This window comes from Odontesthes bonariensis, chromosome 13, assembly GCF_027942865.1.
Source record: "Odontesthes bonariensis isolate fOdoBon6 chromosome 13, fOdoBon6.hap1, whole genome shotgun sequence".
NCBI classification, from domain to species: domain Eukaryota; kingdom Metazoa; phylum Chordata; class Actinopteri; order Atheriniformes; family Atherinopsidae; genus Odontesthes; species Odontesthes bonariensis.
The window spans coordinates 22,321,754-22,343,377 of record NC_134518.1 but is presented as its reverse complement, the minus strand read 5'-3'; the positions used below and the strand labels follow the sequence as shown (position 1 = coordinate 22,343,377).

At 40.5% G+C, this 21,624-nt stretch overlaps 1 protein-coding gene across 2 annotated transcripts in view; it reads left to right on the top strand.

Annotated features, from left to right (window-relative positions):
- The first annotated feature begins 690 nt into the window (after nt 1-690).
- Nucleotides 691-21,624, top strand: part of macrod1 (mono-ADP ribosylhydrolase 1) — a 125,885-nt gene continuing 104,951 nt past the window's right edge. For both annotated transcript variants that reach the window (XM_075481571.1, XM_075481572.1), the window contains exons 1-3: nt 691-1,260; nt 1,883-1,981; nt 3,407-3,514. In XM_075481571.1, coding sequence (XP_075337686.1) covers nt 834-1,260; nt 1,883-1,981; nt 3,407-3,514 — 634 coding nt within the window. In that variant the 5' untranslated portion in view covers nt 691-833. The remainder of the gene's footprint in view (nt 1,261-1,882; nt 1,982-3,406; nt 3,515-21,624) is intronic.

Sequence of the window (21,624 nt, the reverse complement as noted above, 5' to 3'; positions counted from 1 at the left end):
TAGCAATGAGTAATTAAAGGATATGGACTATGATTACTAAACTTAAACAACCAGCCTTTGTTGCTTTTCTGTACAAACATGACACATTGAGTTTACATGCCGTTAACCTACTTATAACCTAGTTCGTGTAAAACAAAACATAGATACTTGATATCACTTTTGACTTTGGGAAGAGAATCATAAAATAAATTACCTTTTTAAAAAAAAAAAAAAAAAAAAATCATGTTTGCACCATAATCCTCTAGGGGGCGACCGAATGCATCTTCGAGACAATACAATAATGTTTACTTCACAGTTTCCACACTAGATGCCCTGCTTACCACAAATGACTGGACTTTAAAGTTACATAATAGGAGCTGTATGAGCCCCAAGACCCACATCCAAAATAGCACAACTTCTCGAAAACCAAGTATTTGATCTCTTCGCACGGTTGATCGGCCGGTGTGTCTTTAAATGGAAACTTCCTGTAGTCAGGAAAGAGACGTTAGTTTATGGTGGTTGGCTCCCTGAGTCAGGGGTTTGAACGCGTTTTAAAATAGAGCAACGGTGGACACACACGATTTTCCTTTCTAGTAGGATTTATGGATGAATTTCACCACTGGACACCATATTATACAACACTTTCGAATGTAAATCATTTAGCGACAGACAGCTGGTACCCCCAGCAAATGGTACTAATGGTACATTCCACACGTTAACTTCCCAAACAAAAAATGGCACATGGCAGGTGGCAGTGAGAGAAGAATTACTATCGAAAGTGAAACCTAGCGACTGTACGGCCGACACCGTTTCTCTCCAGCACATCTTGCCAGCCTGTTCGCTGCTGCTCAGAGATGGCACTGCAAATATCCGCTCGAGTGTCACACATCAGAGCCCTGCCGTGCACCACCGGCCCTCTGTCGCATGTCAGTGCTGACTTCCAGAGAGTCGGTGTCAAGTTCAAGCACTTTGTAACTCTGGTAAGCCCCCAGCTTGGGGGGAAGCCAGCAACAAGTCCTGTACGCGGCCATATTAACGCTGCACTTCGAGCTGACAGGTTCTCAACAACTGCACCGAAAGCAGCTCTTTGGAAGTCCAGCCGGGCTAAAGGTTTCTCCTTAGCCTGGGGAAGGGCAGGCTGCCTGGGCAGGTTTGCCCTCGGTGCCGCCCTCGGAGGGACCACAGCCGCACTGGTGCAGGGCCTCCACACCGGAGCCACCACCGCCATGGCCCTCAAAATTAACCTGGACTCTGCTGAGGGAGACTGGAAAGAGACCAAGGGTGAGAGTAGTAATACCGTGGCCGACATGATTATCTTTATATCTTACAACAAAAACCCTGCAGGGTTCTTGGTCAGCAAATGAGAGGGAGAAGTATGAGCTTCCCCCTGACCACAACACCGGTCCACTTTTCAGTCTCTGAAATATGGGACCAGTTATTTTTCACATGACTGAGACTAGAGACTGTACATGCTTCACGATGATGATGATACAGTTAGTTATTTAGTCAATGCTAAACACCAACAAGTAAAGTGCTAACATATATTTTTTTCTGTTATATAAAAGCAGAGTTTTTGCAATAAATTCAGTGACACCACACGTGTAAAAACCATCAAACAATATGTGAGATGAGCAGAGGAATGTTAGAAATTGCACCCGATGACTGTTTGATGGATCTTTGTAGTTTTGCTCATCCTGTACTCCTGTAGTTTTCAGGCTGCTTCCTGTAGTTTAAGCCTAAAATGTGAGCAGGTTTGACCCGTTATTTGTCAAGCTTCAGTCTCGTGTCAAATATATAATTCTGTCTGTCCCTTAACTAATGAATAGATATTTAACAGACAAAGTTTATTTGATATCTGGTTCTACTCTCTTTTAAAATTTAAAAAAAAATATTTCTGTCCCAGACTTCTTGCTCTCTCTGTCTGTGAAGGAAAGGCGTCGTCACTACAGGACCTCAGGCTCTGTGCCGCTCGATGACATCCCACTGTGGACCCCCACTGCAGGTCAGACCCCCAGCACCCGTCACAAACACTGACTGTGTTGTTGCTCAGGGTAAAAATGTGCTCCATGAAAAAATGGCTAGATTTGACATAAATTTATCAGACATAAATCAAAATATGAAGATGAAATTACTAGTGAACATGTTATCTGTTTCCCCACAAGTTTAAAGTGATGTCAGCTGTCATCATTTTGATTCCCTTTGTCTAACATATGTGCAAGTTCTTTCGGTTTGTATTATTTGATGGAGAAATGTAAGCAAACTGTAAAGTTTTGGGCTTTTTAAACTGAGTAATCCCAATGGAAAGGCATCTAGGACTCACAGTTTCAGCTTTCTACGCTGAAATCAGTGCTAATTTCATGTAAAAATTTCAGCTATTTTCTGATGTCAGGATCACGGTTCATGCAGACAAACAAATCTTTCCTAAAATATGAGTAACTGGTGCTAAATCTGGGTTTTTCCCTTCTTTAAAACAGCAAGCAGATGCAGTAGGTATGAAAGGAGGCTGTGTGTTTGTGAATCTTTGTATAAATTTGATGCTGAAAACTGTGTGAAGTTCACATCACACAGACTGTAGTAGACCGTTTTTTCATCGTAGAGTACACAATTATATGCTCGAGTGACCGCTGCATGCTGTTGGACACAAGATAACCCCAGTTTAATTATTTTTGTTTGGACATGTTAGTTATTTGTTTCCCATGCTTGTATCTAAATCTTTGTCCGAGAGAAACAATTCATTCAGCCATTTTGGTTAATTATACAGCACAGGGTAATTGAATTAAATTCAGTTCAATTTCATTTATAAAGGCGCCAAATCACTACAAACATCATCTCAAGGCACGTCAAAGGTACAGTCCAGTTCAAGCCAATTAGAGTCCAATTCATTGTGATACACAGGAAGTGTATACACAGAGAACCAATGTAGCTGAAATGAGAAATAAATCCTGTTTTTATTGTAGTGTTGCTGCCGTCACCTTTCATGTCAGTGAATCCATTGAAGGTGGATTACAAACATGGGAGAATTGTTAATCTGTATACACTGTTGGTGTGATGAGACCACCAAGTTCAATCAGCTTATGTCACCTGAATGAACCAAAACGTGGAAACAAGTTGGTGTGCAATAGCATCTTTTAGGTGCCAAGTTTTTTTTTTGTTTTTTTTTTTCCATAGTTTTCTCTCTATGACAACTCTTTCTTGAGTTTCTTGAGATATAGGAAGAGCAGCATGTTTAAAAAAAACTTCAGAGGTGATGACAGCTTTGTTAAAATGGCAGTAAGGCACAGTTGGACCATATTCTAACATGTCCTCTCTTGGAAAGCAGATCCATTCAATGATAAGTTCTGTCTGTATTTGTTTATTTTTGTCTCACTTTTGCAATGTTAATGCTAAATAAAGATGTATCTGACTGAAGTTTGTGTCTTTATGTCAGGTGGTTCTGAGCCAAGGCGCTACCAGAGGAACGAAAAGCTGGATCAGAAGATTTCCCTCTACAGCGGTGACATCACCCAGCTGGAGATAGATGCTATTGTCAATGCAGGTATGTGTGTGCTCCCCACCCTCCTGTGTCTTCATGTGTAGGTTCAGTCATCAACACAGTCATACTTGCTCACGTGATGAAATAAAGCGGACAAGTCGACTTTGTATCATTTCATCCTTTTGTCACCAAAATGGCAGAACTCATCTGAGAAAGAAAGAACTGCACAAGAGAAAACACAAAGACAAACCAAAAGAGAGGAGCACGAAAAAGGATTATGCTTTTAAAAAAACCTAGAGCAGCCTCTCATCTATTTTAACTGATGTGGATATGCATATATTTAGTGCAAAACACCTGTGAGGGATGTTTGTGCAGTGATTATGTGTATTGTGTTTTCTAAGCCTGTGGGTGGGAAGCCACAGGCTTTCATATGATTGCCAACACACTGCGAGGTGCTCTTAGGAGCAGTTTAAGTAAAAAAAAACGAAGAGTAAGCGAGGTCTAGAATAGCTGAATATCATGGTGACTGTTGAGTTGTAAATTTTAGGTGAATTTATGAAGCTAAAGAAGTTCTGTTCAGAGTGCTTTGAAATATAACATGTGGAAAATATAATTTGTGTATATCTGTTGGTCTCTGTAACTACGAGCAGAACATCTGATTTAATCAGATATTTTTGGGGGGGTAAAAGAGAAGGCTTTATCTTATCTTTTTGGAAAGCACTATGATGTTGAAAACCAGAGATGGACATGCATCAGCCCACATGTCTCAAAGCTTTTTTTCTATGTGAATCCAACCTGAATATGGCAAAAATTTTCAATTATTTGAATGTATCTATGAAGGTAAAAACCTTGTCTTAAGAAGGAGGTCAAGGTGAAAAGGCAAAGAAAAGACATCCCTTTACTCAGAGAGTGGAGTGAGTCAGTGAACAACTTTGTTGATGGATAAATAAACTTGATTGTTTTTTATTTTGTAGTTTGTCCATATACTGTTTTCAGTTATGTAAGTGGTGTCTTATGGCACACATTTTATTTCTATGGACTCATGAAAACATTGCTGCTCACGACTGTCAGTGAATCAGTGGGAGTGCTGGGCTTATTTTCCCGCAGTGACAGTCCCAGCAAGTGATGAAGTGAGACAGCGAGCGAGACCCGTGTCACGGTCCACAGTTTAGTTTCACTCGCAGAGAAATTTCATCGGAAATGTTACAATGATTTTTTTTTTTGTGCTCTCATGGCTCGATTTTTAGTTCTGACCTTGATCCAGATGGCTCGCAAAGATTTTGTCTCCAGCAAACTTTTCATCCCACAATCAACTGCAGGGAGTTCATCTTCCTTAAATAGGTGGCAGATTAATTTCCTTGCCCTTCTTGAGTTGGAAAGCAAAGGTCAGATTCTGTGGACGGTGAAGTTGGTTGCCCTGAGGGGGAAAAAAAAAAAATCTCGCTGAGTAGTTAAAAGATATATTTGTGACTATTTTTTCCAAGAAAACTTATTGAGAGAGCATTTTTGCTCATGTTGTAACTCGATTAATTTGTCTTTCCATTGACAAACCAATAGTATAATGATAACTCACACAAGATATCAAACATATTATTATTTTAACCATCGTCACTGTAATACAAGCCAATCTAAAACCAATGATGGCAGGACTGTTCTAACATGTTTTGGTTCAGGAACGCACATAAGTGTCATGAAAAAGTCGTGCAGATCAATAATCAACTCACATTTTTTAATGATCTTCCATCAGATGGGGTTTACAGGCACTTAAAAGAGGACCTTTGTGGTGACCATTAGATGGAGCCAAAAGCCACTTTATTCATGCAAGACATTCTCCTGAAAGGCTGTTTGGGCATTTGGGGACAGTTTAATCGTCATCTTGGCACAGGCGATGGATCAGGGGAGAGTGAGCAGTCCAGCATGCCTAAATGATGCTCGATGATGAGGTTTTAGCTGAAAATGATGGATTTTCATTGGCAGCTGACTGTCAGCAGGTGGATGCTGTGCCAGCACCCAATGAATATGTTGATTGTTGACTCTCATTTACAGGGTTATTGCTTGTGATTGCGTGTGCATTTGCAAGCGTTCATGCATCCATCTGCCTACAAATATTTAAGTAATTATATGTGTTTACTCAGTAAGTAACTGTCTCTGCGTGTCTGGGCAGGACAGTTTGAATTAGGGTATGTGTTTTACAGGAGTTTTTACAGAGCCGCAGAATGCAAAGAGGCATGGAGTTAACAAGAAGGAACAGCTAGTAAAATGTCATTTTGTAGAGAGGACGAGACAAGGTGAGGGGAGGGAGACTGGAAAACTTAACAACGCCAGAGGAAACATGACTGAGAGACGGAGCGTGAGGGAGAGTCAGCACTCCAACTGACAAAAAGCAACAGAGGAGTCTGGAGGAGTGGAAAGAGGAAGATAAAAGAGAGACAGGGAGAGGACACAGGCTCGTATTTAAATCCGGGAATTCATCGCCATGGTAACAAGCAGGTACAGGGCACCCTCAAAAGAGCTTTGGGTAGCAGAGTCCGTTCATCCTTTTTTAGACTAATTGGCTGTCCAGCTGACTTTCTCTGTGGTCATTTTGTTGACTAAGCTGCTGACCTTTTCTTCGATGAGTAACTGATTGACTAAGGCTCTAAGTGACAGTCGCGCTGGAAGTCATATGACATTGAAACGAAAGAGAGCAGCGCACAGAGATGGATTCGTCTTCTTATACTCATTTAGGAGATAAACTTTCCCCGTTGCAGATCTGACAACAAAGCTCCTTTGCTAGAAAGCCTCCAAGACAGCGCCTTTGGTTTTTGACATGTGGAGAGGAGCCGGGTGGATTTTCTCTGGTTGAAGCCTTGAAGCATCATTTAGCCCCTAAGGCGGCAAACATTCAATTGAAGCCAACTGTGGCCAATTATACGCAATACTGGCAGACTGGTGGGCATGTTGGGAGGGGGGCTTCCAGGCCTCTCTTGTAGAGAGCAAATGACACACACGTAGATAGATTCAGGGAAGAGCACACACTTGTTTGTGTAGATCCAAACCCATCCAGACAAAACAGGACCAAAGAGCAGGGAATTAACAGGTGGAAACTGAGTTATCCCTGCCTTTTACCTGTCCTCAGTCAGCCCTCATTGATCAGGTAAGCAGGGCGTTGTAGGGAGGTTGGACGGGCTCTGCTTGTTGTTTGCGTCTCTCTCAATAAAGACTGGATTTACAGTAACTCTCTTCTCCTACCTCTTCTGCACCCCTTCCACCCCCCGCCCGCCCCTCCCTCTTTTTTTTTTTTTTTTTTTTTTTCTTTTTTTTTTTTTTACAGCCCCTGGCTCCTGCCCACTCCTATAAAACACTACAAACATAAAAACCCACAAGCACTTAAGAGCTGTCCTGGTGAGGAGGGTGGTGGGCGGGGGTACATATGGGGGAGGAGACATTGGGCAGAAACATCCTCCTCTTTACACCCCTCAATCACTCCGTTCAGAGAAGGAGAGGGAGATGGAGGGGAGGATATATTGTCTCTGATGGGCTAGCTGATTAAGATGGATTGCACAATGAAATGTCGTTGGACTGATGAGTTCTTGGAGTGTGTGCTTCTGTGCGAGTGTGTGCGTGCGTGGACACGACATCTCGGCAGCAAACGTTGCATTAAAACCTTTTTTCAAATTGATTAAATGCAAATTTGCTTAGCTCTACTGAGCTGCATTTTCACTCACAAAACTTTTATTACTCATTTCAATTTCAGCTCCGACTTTTAGTCACCGCCAAGTTTATCGTGGCTGACATTGAATTTCTTCTTTTTTTTTTTTTTTCTGACCTTCTGTTTTCCTCCACAGAGCTGAACTTTAATTGAAAATGGTTTAAAATATGTACGGATTGGTTCTCTCTCTAGTTTTGTGTAATGTCCTTTTACTCGGTGGAAGTAACAGTGTGTGTTAGGGTAAATGTAGCAGCAGAGTTGGCTGATAAATCTTTCACGCTAGACTATAAAAAACTGTCCCTAAAATTAAGCCATGCGCCGTCAAGTGAAAGAGAATAATCCGGTCCGATCTCATTCTTTAGAGCACTTGTCATCGTCACAATTTCTGCCTGTGGAGAGTCTGTGGGAGTGTGTGTGTTTATATAGCGCTATATGTGTGTGCGTCACACCTTTGCATGCATTGAGATATATTGAGAGGCTAACATACATATGAGCCTGCAGGTGTACACCTTTGCACAGCTGCACCTGCTTTTGGTAGAAACGGATGAACCAGGCAACATCTGTGCATTCGGTGTCATGTCATGACGGAGTTGTAAGTGATGTACATTTGCGTGTCTTATGTGTGCAGGTGTCCTGTTGTGTGCTCATGAAATAGGCTCCCCCCTGTGCCGGTCAGAGATAAAGCAGTTGGTTGGAAGTGGTCACCCTCTCACCGTGGCAACAGCTGAGAGATACAAGATTAGAGCCAGTAGTATTCCTGGACTGCAGGTGACAGACAGAATGAGAGAGGGAGCATCTGAGGACTGTGCAGTAGCCTCCTCACTGTTTTAAAAAAAAAAAAAAAAAAAAAAAAATCTCGAAAGAAGATGCAGGTGGATGAACGAAGTGATGTCAGATGTTCTGGCGGACAGGAAAGATGAAAAAGCCACACAGCAAAAGTACAGCAATGCTTCTTGGGTCGTTAAAAAATCTCACAAGATTCGCTATTATTTTATTTATTTAGATTTATTTATTTAGAAGCTAAATGGGACAAAGCTAAAGGAAAAAACTTTTTTTGAGAGAAGTCTGAAAGTTGACAGATCAAACAAACCTGTTATGCTTAAGAACAATTTTCAAAAGCTGTGCAATATTCACAAAATGAAGTTGAGATGCCGATCAGGCAGTTGCCGTTAGACACATCCCCATCATCAGGAATGATAAAAGCTAGAGGGTGGACTAAAGGTTAAGATATTCAGCTTAGCAAATATGATATATTAGTTGTGACATTTTCGCTTTATGTGTAGTGGGTCAGTAGGTTTTATCATCTTACATTCAACACACCTCAGGAATTGTTCTCAAGTTTATTAGATTCATGCTGAGTTCAGTGCAATCCACACCGGTTTTACAGGTGAAATAATCCATTTCTCTGTTGGTGAAATGTTAAACCTGAATGTTCCACAATCATTCAAGCCTCACGGATATTCCTGAAGTTCAGACGAGATTGAAAAGTATTTTTTACTTGAATAGAGCTGCTGTTTGCTCCTCTGTGAGCAACATTCTGGGATTTTTGACCAAATCATGCTTTCCATCTATAATCTTTATTCCCCAGTTTGATCCCAGTGGGAGTCATGATAACTTTGCTGGTATAAGTGGGCGTGTACGAATCTCATGTATATAAATAGAGTACCTGACTGGAGCATGAAACAAATGCACCAGCAGGTATTAGTTTGTCACACACACACTAATCGCTTTGCATGGACTTTCATTCACCAATTCTTCGAAGATTTAACTGTTTTCCAAGATCAACCCAACCTTAATTGCAGAAGTTGCATCTTAGGATATAGTTTTTATTTTCTAATCAGCCAGTCGTACTTTAAAAATCTTTTTGTCCAGGCCATTACGTGGTTGTTTCTTTTTTTTTTTTTTTTTTCCACATTACGTGTTCTAAATAGACCTCATGCGTCTCACTTTGTGTAGGCCTACATTTGCTCTTTTCCTTAAATGCTGAATATTATCTCTCAGCTGTGTTTTCTTCCAGTTATACAAATGTCCATTGATTAATTGATCAACAGAAATTTAATCAAGCAGCTGGTCTGGTAATCGGTGAATTTTTAAAGTGATAATGACTAATATCTTTGGGTTTTGGGGCTGCTGGTTTGTACACAAACAAAGCAAAGGCATTTCCACCAACAGTAATAAATTAAGACAAAATACTTTTTTCATTCCTTTATTTACAGCCTAAATGATAAACTGAGCCTCCCGTTAACTAAGAAAATAATCACCATATTGATAAACAATGGTTGCAGCCATAATTCTTTCTGCTAATGGAGACGGTCCCTATTAAAGGTACCACAGCTGAGCAGCACCGTGGGGAAACCTGATGCTCTTGTATAATTGCAAATGAATTGTTGAAATTGTTCTTCCTATAGACATATGTATATATGCGCTTGTCTTTTGGACAAGATCATTAACATAATCTTTACAAAAACTTCCCAGTATCTACCAAATGTTTTCAGTTTTTCACTGTTCTATGGATGGATGGATAGAAGGAGCATTGATAAGTGATAGATGCTTCCATTGGGTGAAACACAGATGAAGTGGTTGAGTATCATTTATTGATTCCTGAGAAGTCCGTGCTTGATGTTGTTCAAAAGCTTGTTGCTGCTTGCGGCTCTTCAGGGTAATAGAGGGATGAAGGGGTTCGGAGTGTTGGGAAGTCTTGAATAAACAGACTCGGGCAGCAGGACGTCGACCGGAACAGCTGGAGGAGGAAGGTGAGAAGTTTGTGCTCTGTGATCCTGTTTGGTGATTTAAGAGGATAAAACAGGCAAACCCTTGGCTCTGCAGGTAGAGCCCTTTACAAGAGTATTACTCTACAGTGGCACAGCATCACACTGCTTCTGGAAGGCTTCACTGATTCTTAGCTGGCTCTGTCAATGGGGCTTAGCGCTGTGCTTAGCGCCAAAAAGCAGGCTGGCATACGGCCCCGCTTTCGCCACGCTCCGACAGTGCATATGGGGAATGATCAGGCTTGACTTGTTGGTCTGAATTACAGAGCAGCTGAAATTATATCTGAGATGTCACCTTTGTTGCATTTTCTTAATTTGATTGGAGTAATAGAGGCCGTACTGTGGGAGCCTTGGGATTTTCGAAGGGATTTTGAAGCATCAGACCAAGGATTAACTGACATTTCTTTCTAGCTCTATTTTGAATCACACTAGCCCAGCTTCCAGTGCTTAAGCTGTGGATGGACTGTTTGTTTTAAATGGGCACAGCATGTAACGGTTATTAGAGGAAAATCAAGTTTGAGCCAGCTGTACTTCCTGAGGAATTAATGTTTTTGAGGCTGTATTTCAAGACTGCCGGTTAGTCACCAAGTCACTTATCTAAGGTTTCACTCAGGGGAGCCTGCTTGTTGTGATCCATCCAGCCTCTCTGGTAGAAACCGGGGTCTGGGGGGCTGATAGGAATCCCAGAACAGAGACTGCTCCTGCAGCTGAGGTCTCACAGGCTCAACAGTGTATGCTCTCTGTCTCTCTGTTTGCTGCAGTTACCATACATCTACCCTAGAGTGCTTGTCAGCTCCTCTTAGGACAAGTTCGTATTACAAGATGCAAAATGTCACACCAGGTTTGCTTTTGCAGACAAATGTGTCATGTGCGTGTGTGCTTTAAGAAAGCCCTAAAACTGGTACCTTTCCTTTTTGTGTTGTGTGAGCGTGCGTGATGGTGCTTGAATTAAAGCCAGATGAGATGAAAAACCCAATAGTTCTTCTTAACTGGGCTTCAACGTGTGTAAAATTTAATTAAGCCAGAGTTGTGTTGTTTACTTGAAAAGTAAAATGGGTTCATAAGCTGCTCTTCTGAAGCAGAACAGGTTATAGATCCCCTGTGAACTGCGTTGTTCCTCCCCGCTGTAGTAACTGCACTTTCTTAGCTCTCGTTCCTATAGCAGTATTCCCACCGCGCTGACTTAGTGTTTTGTGGAGCAGTGCTAATGGACTCGTTCCTACAATATGCCTGTCAAATGTCTGGATACAGAAGCTCTTACAGGGGCAAATCGACATTGCCTATGTAGATTCAGCTTCAGAGTAAATATGATGTGCTGTCAAAGCTTAGCAACGCTGTGACCATCTCTTGTGGCTAAAATGGGGCAAAATCATGGCGGAGAGTGGTGCTCAAGAATGCTAAATGGAGAAAGGACCTGCTTTTTTTTTCCCTTTAAGTGTAAAAAGTGATTGATGGGTAAAAACCAATAAAATAGTGTCCAGCGAGAATCCATTAGAGTTGAGACTAAGCTGTATGGATGTTAGTCAGCGATGTCACAGTAAGAGGTGGTGGTGACAGAAAGGATCAAAAGCAGGGTAGAAATCCTGTGGTGTACCACAATGTACATGAAAGCTTTTTATGCTTTTGTCCATGCTTTTGCTCTTGTTTTGCAATAACAAGTAAAAAGTACATTTACTGTATTTTTTTTTTTTTTTTAAGCTCTTGAGTTGAAGGTATTCGTATGAAGGTTTAGGCTTTCAAGTAGTTTAGATTCTATGGTTCTAAGTGGGGAAGTATTATCATCAACATGTACTTTATAATCTGTCATTGTTCAATATTATGGTATAACATGGGATGAATGCAAATTCATTATTATGAATCACATGATGATATGATTGGAATCTGCTTTTAAAAGCTTTATGTCATGCTCGGTAGTGTAATCAGTGACCTTGTAGTTTAAGAGGAGTTAAAATTCAGCGATATGCTGTCTGAAATGTTCTAAAGTAGAAAGCCGTATGAAGAGCCAATTACCATGTCAAGAGCAGGTAACTCAACACTGCCCTTAATTAAAAAAAAAACCTGACCATTAGTGCTGAGTGCCAACAGGCAGACAAAACGAGGGTGCCCAGGCAGGTAAAGACGGTGGCAATTTGTCACAATAAGCAAGCAGCTGGATGAACAGATTGCCGAGACGGAAAGGCCAATAAATTCCCAGAGTTATCGGCAGATAAAGATCTGAAGCCTCATTTATAACCTGTACCAACGCACAAAACGAGGCCTGAAAGAGACATACGCCACTTCCTGTTCAAAAGTTGGGATCTCCAACAACAAAATTAGAGGGAGGGGGGTTTACACGTGTTTAGAAATTCTGACCCGTATGTTTAAACGTTAAGCAGTATAGACGTTGATCTGGTGAACAGAAGCCTGACCACGATATTTGCAGATTCACTTTATCACAAACACTGAAGCCGGTGGTGATGTTTTTGCTTGTGCTACTGAGACAGAACTAATTACCATTTGAAGATAAAAAAAAAAAAAAATAAAGACGAGGCTTCTGTGAAGTCAGATCCTGCTCAGTATTTTGTCTGTGCAGTCTCACCACCGATGGACGGATGGGCTGAAGTTACTGCCTCTCACAGTCAGTTGGGGAGCGTGCACATAAAAGCTGCGGAGACGCCCCGCTGGCTGGCGCATTCGCCTGCCACATCTTGCACGTACTGACTGTGTAAATCAGCAGAGTGGAGAAAACCAAGCCAGCGAGCTCTAACCGTGACGCAGTTTAACTGCACATGTGTAAATAGATACATTTAGTTCATCTATGAACATTATATTTTCAAAAAGATCACTCAGGGTTGTGATGTCACTGATACTTGCTGTCATTACGGAAAGGTGCCAAGCTGTCCGCCCGTTACAGTAAAATGCTGCACAATGGATGCACGGTCACGACTACAGGGCTTCGTCTTGATTATTGTGGTCATGGTCGGTGGATTTTTTTGTTGTATTTGTTTTTCTTTTGAATTTGGGGTTTTCGTGTACCGAGTCCTTCCTGTGTTGCTCTTCTGCTGGTTCTAGTTTTCGGATTGCTTTGTACATTCTCTTCATTTTTTTCTCATCCCAGTGTGTTTACATCCCAGGGTTCGTTGTTCATTTAGTCTTGTGTGTTTGGTTCCTTGCTCCACCAGTTGTTTGTTATTGAGAATTTAGCTTTAGACTTTGAAGACATCTCGTTTGATTTAAGTTTTTATTCTTTTGTACACCGACCGTCTCTTGTCCCTGTAGTTTGAGTCCATCATAGGCTTCATAGGTGTCATCGTGGAAAAATACAACACTGATCAGCAGGTTTATTTCTAGGGCACCGAATATTTTATGAAGTGCTTTACATTGACCGTTCATACTGAGATGTGGTCTTATATATGCATGCATGCTGTTTTATGAATGAGTCCTCAGGTGACTGATGGGAATTCGAGGCCATGGCAGTCAGAAGGCTAAATGGGAAAATAATGAAGCACGTGTTGGAAACGTGTCGATGCCGTGACATAAAGAAAAATGCTCAAACTGTTTTTAAACCAGAAAAGAAATGTTATCACTTGAGGCAAAGAAAAGCAGGAAAACGTTCCAATTTAAAGTTTGTTACCAGTAAGATTTTGTTATTTTGCGTGCAGACGTGCAGCGATTTAAACGGTAAAAGTTTTGTGTTTTTTTTTCTTTTATATAGTTTTCTTTTTGTTTTGTAAGTATTGAATTAAGGAAATGCTTTAGGATGAGTTTAAGGTATAGTGCAGAACCACTGGGTCTGTCGCCCAGTTTGATTCACAGTCACAGAAGTCCCCGACTAACACATCTGAAGACCTTGAAGTCGGCACGTTTCATTTGTCTTTATCCTAATTAATCTATATCTTTCTTCTGCGGTCAGAGCTAGATTTTATGGAAGCTGTGTGAATGAAACAAGTTTCTTTATAGACCTGCTTGTATTAATTCAGACTTAAATCTTTAATGATGGTTCAGTAGCTTGTCACCAAGGAGACATGCATACTTTACCTTGATCCCAGTGAAGTAATAATTCCTTCTGTGGAGAGCTAATATTTGAACTCTCTGTATTTGGTTTGAGAATTGTCTTGAAATCCTCCATATAATAAGAATAGAAAATTGCTTTTGCACATCCTCTTGAAGTGGCTCATTTTCTATGGTGAAATAAGTGTCTTTTTTTCTTCATGTCCATTTAAAAACAAAAATAGTGACAGACTTTTTATCTATGGATTGGTAGCAATTTATTTTGGCTTTTTCTGGTTGATCAACATCAACGCTTCTGGCTGTTAAATTTTCACTTGGTCTCACGCTCTTCTGCATTTTAGCGAGGCTGTGTTTATTCCACATTGTCCTCGTGTATCCGTGTCTTTGCCATGGGTGAAGTTTGGAGCCTGCAGCGAACTATGAGCGTGAATTAGACAGTGCTGCTGCTCTAGTTTTTCCAGTCCAGATCTGTCCGAGTTAATTAAAGTACGATTGTCACAAAGACCACTCAAATGGTCATTTGGGCAGTGACATTAATGCTCTCTGTGTAGTGAAAATTTAGAGTTTGCAAGGTTCAGTGCCTCCAGTCTACACGGGAAGCTCCAATGACCAGTTTGTGTCTCAATTTGAGTGGGAGGATGGAAGAAAAGCTTCACCATTGGTTTGTTAGAACTGCACTCTATTCAGCTGGACATCATCGCAGCGCTGTGACACGAGAGGAGCAAGACGTTGGCATTAGACAATTGGGGCGGGATTTACAGCTTCAGGTTGATTTACACCCTGACATTAAGAAGTTAACATGCACTTGGAGAGTTAATCCTTAATGTTGTCTTGGTCCGTAAATAAACAGAAAAGGCAAAATGAAGGAGTTTGCAGAAAAGCTCATTCGTGCTAATTATTTTTCTCCCACCCCTCCCTTGTTAAAAGCTTTCCCACCCCTCCAATCAATCGCCACTTTAGCAAGCAGGAAGGATTGGAAGAAGTGCTAGCTTCATTAGCCTGATTGAGAGATGGAAGGAGATGAAGTGAATTGGGGAGTAAAAGAGAAAAGAAGTCAGCTTGGTCATCAGCACTTTGGCCCATCAGAGCTTCTGTCAACAAGGCAAATGCTGCGTTCAAATGTTTGTTTTGTGGAACTGTGGTTCCCAGTCGACTTGGGGTTGATCTGCTAATGGCGACCGTGCTGAATGGGAAGCTATTAACACAGTTTTTCTTTTTTCTTTTGTCTGGTAAAAATAAAGATGATATCGGATTTTGAGAAAGCCAAACTCCCCACATGCAAACCTCATTTCCAGAAAAGGTGGGGAGGTTTTCTGAAAAGCAGCAAAAAATAAATCTGTAATTTATTCATGTGTTTTAAGCCTTCAGATGTGAGTAGAAAGGAAATAATGCAGTGAAGTGTGTGCTTGCTGTCCACATCTGTCTATCTGTTGAAATGTTTGGAGCATCACGAAGAAGAGAATGAGACGTCAACATACTGTTCAGCTAGAATAGAAACAGATTAATCTTGCAAGTCTGTCATAGTTGGTCTCCTCTGTTCCAAAAACAGTTATAAAGTTTTATTAAAAGTAAGGGTTAGGTAACACGATCGTGTCTGTCTCCTAACGTTTTTTTTACTGTGTAGCTGGCATCATATTCTAGTTAAAAAAAATTTTAAGACTAAAACTTTAAAGTTAAATTTTTTTTAATCTGGTCTGTTAACACAACATAGGAACTTTTCTGGAAATGGGAAGCTTGAAACGTGCTATGAGACAACAGTGCTCATTAGAGCATTTACAGAAAAATTAAGTACAGATTGGTTATAACAAAATGGGTACACTAGATTACAGTAGGAAATCTACTGTAATGGGTACAGTAGATTACAGTAGGAAATCTACTGTAATGGGTACAGTAGATTTCCCTTAAAAAATGGGAAATCTGAAAGCCTTACTGTACCTTAAGGCTTTGTGCAAAATAACGATGAAAGCAAAGGGAAATTAAAATTATACCAAAATGTGTGTAATTAAGAATAAGCCACAAACAAATTAGATATTTTAAAAGCCGTAAGAGATTCTCCTTCTCAAAATTATCTCAAAATAATTACAAATTAAGTTACAGATTACGCGATCTGTAACTCTGTCATCTTTTCAGAAAAACACTTTTGCGTGAAGCTGACAACGGAAAAAAACCCCCAAAAAGTCTAAACTCACTGCTTTTAATCTTATTATACTTTGTATAGTAATAAAGGCATTCTATTCTATTCAATTCAAATGTCATCTTTATGATCAGGCGAGCCGTACACACATTTACCAATCTGAAATGAACTGCAAAAGAATTAAATGTTTTCACGTGTGTGTGTGCGCGTGTGTGTGTGTGTGTGTGTGTGTGTGTGCGTGCGTGCGTGTGTACGTACAGGAAACTTTTTCATATTGTAATTTTTCGCATTTGTAGTGTTGGAGTGTTATACAGAGCATCTGAAACATGTAGTATTAGAGCCCACTTTGAATTGCTTTGTCATGATTAATGACACGGTGTTGTAGTATTTCCAAAAGAAATAGGGACGCCGTGTAAAATCTAAACAAAAACAATGATCCACAAATGATTCAATCCCATATTTAAATCAAAGTTATTAAGATATTATATAGAATACTGATAATGTACGTCTATGTACAACTGAGACATGTTATTGATTTATTCTAAATATTTGCTGATTTGGGCTGATTTTAAGTCTAAATGGTACAGCTCATTTGGAAAAGCAGGGCAGCAAAATTCTGGAGAAGCTGTTCAATGCTAGGAAAAATAAACTAACTCTTGAACTAATAATGTTAAATGGCATCAGGTCGGTTACATTACTGTGGATCAAAAGAGCATCACAGAGAGTCAGTCACAAGTAAAGATGGGCAGCGTTCACCTCTCCTCTATTAAAACAAATAACAAGATGATAACAAGAACACAACATCGTTGAACTAAATGAGTATTTATCTAACCAATCAAGAAAATCCAGTTATGAAGTGTGGCGACAGATGAGGACCTGAGAGTCGGAGATAAACCTTATTACAGAGTTGGAACATGAATAAAACAGGCCTGATGCCCACCTTCAGACCTGGACTGTGACTGCAGACCAGTGGGGAGTTATTGATCATATGGTGAAGAATAGAATTATTCAATAGAGAAAATCACAGGTTGTAAAGAGCTGTCTTTCCACGCTGTGTTTTAAAAAGCGAAGAATCTTAAAATCGAACATCATAGAGGCTTCTGAACATTTCAGCAAATACTTCATTTAAAGGTCAGGTGAATTTCAGAATGAATATGTGCAGAACTAGATCTATTGCAGCCCATCTGTCAGAGCTGTTTAGCTTTCTGCGCTGTTCCACCTAATGCACCCCTTAGTACAGTTTGTTTGTACTTCCAGGTCTTAATGGCAGGAATAATAAACTGGATTTACTTCCAAACGAGCGGCATTGAGATTCTAACCGCACACTCAACGTTCTGACCTCCTCCTCGGCTGCTCGGGTCAAATGCTTATAAAACGTTATTAAAAAAAAAAAACACATGAGGTAGAAACCACAATCACCTGATGAATATTTTGTTTGTACACCTTTGATGATTGATGTTTTTCATTTAAACTTTTGACACTTGAATAAATCTGTGTCTCCAAATGAGCCATGAAAGTAATTTTGACTAGAACTAAGTTACGCAAGATGGAATGAGAACAAATTAGACATGGAAATTAAAAACACATTGTAAGAAGATTATCCTCATTGTAGGCAGTGTTATTTGAATAATAAAGTACAATGCAGGCTGACATTAAGCCTCAATTTTCTCTCATCTTTGTAATAATAGCTTGGTGAATTAAGTACACGTAATGTCTAACCGTAGCCTCCAAAATGGGCTCTAATGTATACCCAAGTCCTCTTCCTCTCACCCCACCAGCAAATGTAAGAGACTCTCTTTGTATATGCGCATGTCCTCATCACCGATGATGCTTTTGTCACATAATTACATAGACGCACATGCAGACAGTACAGAGAGTACACACGGCACAAAATTCACACAATTACAATCTTGTAATTGCGATCCATCAGGCGTCATTGTGAAACCTTGCTTTATGCACGTGCTGTCGACTCCGCTCCATTTTCAAAGCTTAGGAAATGACAAGACTATTTATAGGAGCTATTTATCCACTTAAATCCTGTTTTTGCTATTGTCCACGAATGGAGCGGGCAGTCCTGGTTAGAGCTGGACTGACTGACAGGCCGATCAGTCGGTTAGTAAAGCACAGTTGTATGCAAACAATCCCTGTAGCAAAGAGGAACCCTGTATTCAAATGTTAATGTCCTTTTTAATGTTCATTAACTTCGTGAGGAAAAACGAAAGGATATGGCATGTGCAAAAGGAGCTGCGCGTAACGAAGTAAATACTGGGAGCAAGTCGCTCAAGAAAGTTAAGTAGCAAAGAGGCTGGTGTCCACAACAGGGCTTTGATCCAGAGCAGACATTAAAATCCACCATAAATATCTTAAGAGAAATGTAAGCAGGAGCTTTTGGAGCATCCCTGGCAGTGCCTGACCCGAGCGTTATTGAAAATCTGAGGGGATAAAATGCTGCCAACATTGTGTGCCACACGACATAAAAATATCTCAGAGGTGGAAAAGGATGTATTGTACAAGGAGAGTGGGTTCAAACAGGTAATCTAAGAGTAAAAACGATCCTTAGCTGTTTTAAAAAGTGTTTGCAAGCTGTGATGTCTGCCAGAAGTGAAGCACAAAAAAGTAAACATTAACATCTGTGGAAAGGTGGAATATCGATTAATCTGTTTTTTTTTTCCCCCCCCATCAATTGTTGTATTTATGACATTTTGCTTTAGAAGTCCAGTCAATTTTTCAGAACATGTTTAAACCCAAGACTTTAACCTGTTACTGTCACGTTGCAAGGTTTTACTGACCAGGACAAAGTAGAGAATCATTTAATCCCATCTTTAAATGAAGTAAATACAGTCTTCGATGAACAACAACAAACTAAATATGCACTCTATTATTATTTTAAATACAGTTTATGGAAAAACTAAGGACACCTTATTATTCAGTAGTTTGGCAGTATCTTTGGCAGCAAGAACTTAAAGTCATTGTTTTGTGATATCATCAGTCTCTCACATCATGCAGGAATTTTGTCCCACTCGGTCCCACCTCAGCCTTTCAGTCAGGTTGAGGTCTGGACCATTGTAACACCTTGATATTTTTCTGTTGTAGGTTTGCTGCTGTGTTTGGGATCTTTGTCCTGTTGATGACCCACTTTCAGCCAAGCTTTAGCTGTCTAACAGATGGCCTCAAATTTGACTCTAGAATACTTTGGTGTCCAGAGGAGTTCATGGTGACAGCAAGGTGCTCAGGTCCTGTGACTGCAGAACAAGCCCAAATCATCATCCCTCCACTTCTGTGTTTGACAGTTGGTCTGAGGTGTTTGTGCCAAAAAAGGTGCTGTGCATTATGACAGAACATCTCCACTTTGGTCTTATCTATCTGAAAGAGAGTCTAGTCTGTAGAGTCTGAGATGTAGTTCTTGTTGGGGTTTTTTGTTTTCAGTTTCTCTGAACATTGCACAGTCTGAACCTTGGGCTGAACCTGCGAACATCCACTCCTGGGAATATCATCTCTCTTGAATGTTTTCTACTTATTAATAATGTTTCTAACAGAGGCTGTACTCTGTTTTTTTTTTTTTTCACGTGACTGTACACTGTTTATACTTTTCGGTATTATTTTCCAGGATTTAGCTGAAGAATTTCAGCGTTAAGTTGTGCAGCCTTGAACCAGGCAGTTACCTTTTTAAAGAATAGAAAGTTCGGCAGCACATTGTGAGTGCTGGACCTCTGGCACGATCACAATCCTCTGTGTGGCATTTCATACTTAATTATGAATAATTTACCGTGCTCCTGGAATTCATTTATCTTTCTGGCTGAGATGTGTCTGCCTCTGCTGAAGAGAGGCTGAGAAGCAGTCCTCCATAGAAATCACAAGTTGCCATAACTACAAGAGCTGAAGTCCTGTGTGGTCCAGAGTGTAGCCCAGGCGAGGTGGGGTGAACTTGAGTGACGGCTGAGAGTTTTGGAAGAGCACATCCAGCAGGAGCCGTCTGCCTGAAGCACTCCTTCGCCAGAGTTGTTTCTCTTCACAGATTGCTCATGTAGCCTGGAGATGTAACTGAATCCCTGATGATTTATCGTACAGTACAAGGAAAGGAGGCCCATTTGTGTTTCACGCAATGCAAGTCTGACAACAAGGCAAGCTTCACAAAGACTACTTAAGGTGGTAAATGCCTTCAGTTGCATTTCAGAGGCTTTCTCCCTACGAGCAAGGTTACAGAATATGCCGCAGTCCACGGGCTTATAATTAAGCTAAACTAAAAGATCAAACGCACGCGTCTGGGAAGCTGAACCGAGGACAGTTGCAGTACAAGGGCAATTTGGTTGTGCCAGAACTTTTCTCAGAAGATTTGTTATGTCTTGTTTCTCACTAGGGGGGTTCTGTGGTGGCACTGAAGTGTCTCTCGCTTATAGACAGCCTAATTCATACAGTTTGTGTTGTCTAAATGCCCCAGAGGCTGTCTAAGTCTTAGTCTTGTTTTTTCCACTGATGTGCTTTCCACTCACTGCCACAGACGACCACCACAGCTTAATGTTTTTTGTTGTTGCCGTTGTTAAATTTATTCCTCCAAGGTACTTCACAGGCTACTTGTGGTGTGTTTGTGTAAGATGACACATGTCAGTGTGAGATTTCTGGCTTGGCCATGGTCTGTTGGGATCACCAGCTCCCCCCGCCCGTGAATTCAAGTGTATACAAGCGTCTGTACGACAAAAACAATGTTGGAACGTTACTTAAAATTCACAAGTGTCTCTTTAGTTGGATTTGCAGCCGTGATGAGGATTTAAGTTTGTAAATGTATTCCTGCCAGTGGAAAAAAGGTTTTGAGTAAAGGGAAAAAAAAAAAAAAAACTCATTTAGTAGACGGAAGTGCTGTTTTGAGTCAGTGGCCAAAATGACTGCAAGCAAGAGGCAAAACAAAAGGCATTGGGACTCTTCAGGCATGAAAATAAAAAGCTCATCAAACTGCATTGCTGATATCGACAAGTTTTTTTTTTTTTTTTTTTTTTTTTTTTTTTTGGAATTATACACCAACATTCGGAGTGCTTTGAATTTGTTGACACCTTCTGACTTAATGTTCTAGCGTTGATGTTTTTACCGAGTTTCTTTTTTTTTTTTTTTTTTTTTTTTGGCACCAGCTCATATTTTACATTTGTTTATGTTTTTCTCCGCTTTGCCCTTGACTGCGATTTCAATCTGCTGTCTGAAGGGAGATGCGAACGTATCATCACTCTTGCAGAAATGTCTGAATGATGCCAGCAATTTGTAGGAACATTTGCATCCAAACTATCCATGCAAAGACGACTGTAGCCAAACGTTCGGTTCAGTATGCCAAACTCTGCATTCTGAGGAATACACTGACCTTTGACTAAATAAGCCTCTAATGCATGCAAACACTGGAAGGTGCTTTTACGTTGCGGCTCGGCCTTAAATCATCCTTAACAAAGCTGTGGTGGAGGAAATACTGAGCACAGAGTTTAAAATGCAACCAACCATTTTATTGCACATCAGTGGGCACATTTGTTAAAGAAATAGAGGCCACATATTGAGAATCTAAAGGAATTAAAACGTGATACATCACTGTTTGGCTTGTGTGCACAAGCCATAA